The 5,991-nt window shown below is 46.9% G+C and overlaps 1 protein-coding gene across 1 annotated transcript; it reads right to left on the bottom strand.

Moving 5' to 3' along the window:
• Positions 1–203: 203 nt before the first annotated feature.
• On the bottom strand, positions 204–5,630 carry LOC149943465 (uncharacterized). Its single transcript, XM_090176101.1, has one exon. The coding sequence runs from the start codon at positions 5,628–5,630 to the stop codon at positions 204–206; it is 5,427 nt and encodes a 1,808-aa protein (XP_090032227.1).
• Positions 5,631–5,991: the final 361 nt, after the last annotated feature.

The following is a 5,991-nucleotide window of genomic DNA, read 5'->3' as shown; positions in this document are numbered from 1 at the left end:
GCGCGCGTTATTTTTTCCTTGCAGCTCGCGTCCCATATTTTATGTGAATTCGCGCGCTCAACTTCGAATATACAAACGCGTAAAGGGTAATTATTTGAATTAGTAAAATAACAAAAATTATATATGTTGAAATGAGATGTGATTTAACATTCTCCCCGCGATTGAACTATTTTTTTTGTTCAATAATTTTAAAAAGGTCCATGTTAAAGTTCTAAATGGTAGAGAAGCTGGATCGGTCTGCGTAGCTTAGTTCTGTCCGGTAATCTCACCATGCAAGATCTGATATGTCCGTCGCGACCTTTAAAAGTCTCGTCTATGATGCCTAGTTTCCAGCTGAGGCGTGGCATTTTCTCTTCTCCGATGAGCACGACGTCTCCGGCTTGAAGAGGGGTTGTAGCTTGGTTTGCGGTTCGATGGTGAGCGGACCTGAGTTGTAGGAGATACTCAGACCTCCAACGTTTCCAGAAACTCTCGATGAGGGTTTGGCGGTACTTCAACCGGCGAGTGAGTTTCACTTGGTTGACGGGAAGATTTATGAGCTTGGGGTAGGTTCTAGACGGTAAACTGGCTGTTCGGTCCCCGATGAGAAAGTGATTTGGAGTTAATGGCGCTGGCTCGTTGGGATCCTCGGAGACGAAGGTGATTGGACGCGAGTTGATCCCCGCTTCTGCTTCCGCGAGTATAGTGGAAATTTCTTCGAAAGAGAGTTTGGCGGTTCCGATTGTTTTGCGAAGAGCGTTTTTAACGGAGCCCACTAGTCGCTCCCAAAAGCCACCCCACCAGGCGGCGCGATCCGCGATGTAAGTCCAAGAGATTTGGAGGTTTCCAAAATAACGCCTGACTTCTGGGCTATCTACGTTTTGCAAAAGTTCAATGAGGTCGGTTTTGGCGCGTTTGAAAGTTTTTGCGTTGTCGGAATAGATGCGTTTGACCATACCGCGACGACTTATAAATCTCCGAAGTGCAAGGAGAAATTTGTCTGTCGACTGGTCTGAGACCAGCTCAAGATGAACTGCTCTCGTGACAGCACACGTGAATCTAGCAACGTAACTTTTGCTTCCGTCTCTCGCGTAGAGAGGTCCTGCAAAATCCAATCCGCAGCTTTCGAAAACTGGGGTTTGGGTTGTCCGGAACTCTGGGAGGGGTGCCATCACCGCGTCCGAAGGTTTGGCACGAAAATATTTGCAAACGTTGCAACCTTTCAAAACCGATTTTACGAAATTACGTGACTTGATGATCCAAAATTTATCGCGTAACGAAACGGTGGTAATAACGACTCCAGCGTGCATTACCCTCTCGTGCGCGTTTCGAACTAGAAGGTCGGTGTAAGGATGATTTGGCGCAAGAATCCAAGGATGTCTTTCTGAGTGTGAGAGTCCGCTTCCTCTCAGTCGTCCTCCTAAGCGCAGAAGTCCGTCCGAGTCGAGGTGTGGGTGAAGAGTCAGGATTTTAGAATTCTTGTCGATACTCGAGTTTTTGGCGAGGCGTTCGATTTCTTGCGGGAACTGTTCTTTTTGGGTAGTGCGAACCCAGTAGATTTCAGCGAGGCTTATTTCTTCGGCGGAAAGCTCCCCTGTAATGCGTTGATCTTTAAAGCGAAGGTTGTGTAGGTAGCGGCGAATCCAGCCAGTATGGCGATAGAGATTTTTTAAGGAGTTGAATGTGCGAATGTTAATCGGCGATTCGTCATTCGTTGCGGAAATGGTTAGCGTGAGCACCCTGTTGCGTAGCTCCTCTTCCACCTCTTCGAAGGTTTCTTCACTAAACGAGGCGTCTTTAAGGTTAGCGGTTTCTTTAAGCCAACTTGGGCCGTGCCACCAGAATTGGTCTTGGGCTAAGTTTAACACATGGCATCCGCGTGTCGGAAGATCGGCGGGATTTTCGGTACCTTTGCAGTGGTTCCAAAACATAGGATTGGAAATAGATTGGATTTCTCTTACTCGGTTCGCGATGAAGGGTTTCCAACGATCAGCTGTTCCTTTGATCCATCCTAGGGTTACATTTGAATCGCTCCACATGAAAATTTTCTTTGGTTTTAGCTCCAGTTTCGCCAGCAGGTGTTTTACGAGTCTGGCAGCTAAGAGCGCTCCCATCAGCTCGAGTCTGGGTAGAGTTAGCTTTTTGAGCGGAGCCACTCTCGATTTAGAGGTAATGAGATTGGTTGCAATGTTTCCTCCTTTGCTTCGGAACCGGATATACTCTACAGCGGCATAGGCTTTTTGGCTGGCGTCTGAAAAGCAGTGGACTTCGAGGCTTTCCTCGTCCAGTTTGTTGGTTCCTTGAAAGTAATACCGAGGAATGACGACCTTTCTCAGATCTCGTAGTTCACAGCACCATGATTCGAATATTTCGGCTAAATCCGTTGGAAGTGGCTCGTCCCAAGGTAAGCCATTTTCCCAAAGTCGCTGGAAAAGTAGCTTGGCTCGAATGGTGAAAGGTGAAAGAAATCCCAAGGGGTCGAAAATCTTCGCGACAGATTTTAGGACCCATCTCGTGGTACTTTCTCGGCTCTGAACGAATTGTAGTAAATCCTTGATCTCAAAAGTCAGAATGTCTCTCGAACTATCCCATGTGAGACCAAGAACTTTAGTTGTGGCGAAGTCTGTTTGGGTAATTGTGGGCTTCCCATCTTGATTTTTGGTGGCCAATACGTGTCTCAGCCGGGGCGAGTTACTTTGCCATTTGGCGAGCGTCATGCCTGCGTTTCGCATGATTTCGTTCACTTCGGAGATTATCTCCAGTGCTTCTTCGTCTGAATCGGCGCCGGAGATTAAATCGTCGACGTAAAACGAGTCGTTGATCAGTTTGCTCACTCTGGGTTTGACCTCTTGATACTTCTTGGAATGAAGGCGGATCGTAGCGGCCAGTAGAAAAGGGCTGGAAGTGGCGCCGAATGGAACACGTGTCATCCGGTAGGTTTGGAGTGTGTGACTTCCGTAGGGCTTATCAACGTCTAACCAGAGGAATCTCAAAGCGTCCCGATCTTCCTCGTGGATTCCGATTTGCAAAAACGCTTTGGTAATATCACCGGTGAAAGCGATTTTCCTTTCTCGAAAACGAAGCAATATATCAAATAGTTCGGGGTTAAGTTTAGGACCTGTTTCCAGGCAGGAGTTGAGGCTTGACACTCCGGTTGCGTGTGAAGACGCGTCATAAACGATACGAGTTCGCGTAGACGTGCTCGATTCTCGTATCACGGCGCGATGCGGTAAATAGTAGAGTACTTTTCCAGTTTTCCGAGCAGGATCAACCTTTTCGACGATGCCCGTGGTGACTTGATCTTTGATGATGTCATTGTATTCGTTGAAAATAGCCGGATCTTTGCGAAGTTTGAAAACCAGGTTTGATGTGCGTTTGGCTGCGACAGCGTAGTTGTCCCCCAAATTAAAATTGCTCGTCTTGAACGGTAAACCGACGGTGTAGCGACCGCCTTCAAACACAGTTGTTTGCGCGAATTTATCTAAAATTCGGTTACCAGATTCGGTGTCTTGATCATTGTCGTACACTCCGATAGATTCCAAATTCCAGAAGCTGCGTAGTTGGGTTGAGAGGTCTTCATCGTCTTGAAAAACGCGTGAACCGGTGTGTATTAGTGAGACGGCGAGTGTACCAACGTTACGTGATGTCGTTGTAACGGGGCCTTGAAGTGTCCATCCGAAGATTGTTTCCACGGCGGTAAGGGTCGGACTGAAGCGTTCAGTTTTTCCACTCAAAGTAACGGCCCATAGATAATCGGCGCCGATGAGTATGTCAACTGCTCTCGAATCTCGATTTGCGATTTCGAATTCGGGACAATCGGCCATTGGAAGTTTCCGTTTCTCGAATTCCTTGGCGAGGTCGGCGCCCGGTACAGCGAATACCGAACCGCAGATTTCGGGGGTTTCGTAGGCGTCGATGACTACGTTCTTTTCGGGTTTATGGCGACTTCTAAGTTCGACGCGAACCCTTCGTCTTAGCATTCGTTCCGGTTTTGAATTTCCGAAACTATTGGTTTCTAGGACCTCTTCGTATAACACTTGTAGACCAAGTTCTCGTGATAACTTTTCTTTGATAAACGTCACGTGACTCCCGTTGTCGAGGAGACACCGGACTGGTTTTTTTTGTCGGCCCACGGGACGTTGGGCCACCGCTAAGGCGGTCTGGAGGTAAACGGCCCCCGTTTGGCTCCTCGGGACTCCGGCTGCCATTTGAGCGACTCCGTTCGAGTTTTCCGCAGCCCCTTTGTCGTTTCGGTTTCCAAGTTGATCGCAAATGCTGGTGTGATGTCGGTTGTTACAAATTTTACAGGTACGATATTTTGAAGTACAATCACGCGCTTGATGGCGATCTCTCAAACAGATGAAGCAACGTTTTTTTCGAATAAGTAGGGCTTTTTTCTCGTCTACCGTAAGTTGTCTGCACTGCGTGGTAGTGTGGTCATTCTTCTCGCAATATAGGCAAGACCTAGCGTCGGCATTAACGGCGAGTGCGGCGGCTCCATAAGGCGGTTTAGATCCGCGATTATTGTGACGAGAATCCCGCGATTGCGACTGTCTCTCCGATGTTCCGCGATCTTGATCGGCGTCTCTGCGGTCCGAGTTCGTAGCCCTTCCTAAGACGGAAGCACGTTCTCGGCTAGCGATTTCTTTTTGAAGAAAAAACATTAAATCTGTAATTTTCAATTCTTGTACCGCGGCATATTCTCGGCTGAAAGCTAGCGTGATGTCTTCCTGGAGGCGTTGCGTGATGATTGGACAAAGGAGACTTCCATAGTTTTGGTCAATTACGTTTAAGCCTTCTAAACTTCTGAGTTGCGTCATACAGGAATCGTGCAATCTTCTGAGGCCTACTACGTCGCTTGATTTTCTCACGGCGGGAAGGCAGAGTAGGTTGTTCATATGTTCACTAATTATGATTTCTTTACGTCCAAATCTTGTAGTTAGCGTACTGATGGCGGAGTCGTAATTAGCGTCTGACATCGGTAATCCGTCTATGGCCTTTAGTGCGGCGCCGTCTATGTATGATAACAAATAACTGTACTTATCGGTTTTGCTGAGGTTAGGATTATCGTGAATAGCTGTTGCGAAGCGTGCCCAAAAATTCTGCCATTCACTGATTTTTCCGGTAAAGCGGTGGATTTCCAATTTTGGTAACCTTACGCTCGGTGCTACGCCGGTGACCGATTGCGATGGTGGGATGGGTCCCGAGTTAGGGACTCCCGTCTGTGTGTGAACAGGCTGGCTTAAATTGTTAAGCGTGGAAGAGTTCCCAAGTGGCCTAGAATTTGCGACTAAACCTTGTGACATTGAAATCGCCGTGGATGAAGCGAGATTTGCCGCTAGCGATGCGGCTTGCGTAGCGAGCTCGAAAGCTTTCTTCCCTCGAAATATAGAGACAATAAGATCGTCGATATAATCTTGAGCGATTTGCTGATCATCCTCTAATTCTTTTTCCGTGGTGAAAAGGGGTTCAATAGATTCGTTTAAACTGACCAGTAGATTTTCCTTGGCTTGAAGGATTTTTACGTAGCCCTCGATGGCGGCGAAGTCTGGCGAAGGTTTCATCAGCTCCAATTCCAAGTTATTCTTCGTCCGTGTAGCGGATTTTTTCGTAGCGGTTCTCTTAGACTTTAAGCGAGTAAATTCATCCATTGTGAAGTTTTATGGGTTCTTACTCGTAAATCGTAGAGCTCGTTCAATGTAGTAAAAAAAAAGCGTTACCAACTCTCCCGGGTTTCGGCACCACAATGTTACTGCGAAAACGCGAAATTAAATATAAAACTGAATTTATCTAAAAAAGGGGTGAAACAACCGGGAAGGGTTCGTATAATTAGTAGCCGCGATTAATTTCTACAATAAACGATCGAAAATAGTTGGTTACAATGGGCGGAGACAGGCACCAAATTAAATAACATTCTACTCTCCTTCACAATAAAAATGCAACTGACTCTTTATTTGATTTCAAAATAAAATCGTTCGCGGTTTACATGGCGCGCGTTATTTTTTCCTTGCA

The sequence above is a fragment of the Leiobunum rupestre genome, chromosome 5 (genome assembly GCF_980474605.1).
Source record: "Leiobunum rupestre chromosome 5, qqLeiRupe1.1.hap1, whole genome shotgun sequence".
Lineage (NCBI taxonomy): Eukaryota > Metazoa > Arthropoda > Arachnida > Opiliones > Sclerosomatidae > Leiobunum > Leiobunum rupestre.
Note: the sequence above shows the minus strand (reverse complement) of the source record. Positions and strands in the feature narration are given on the sequence as shown.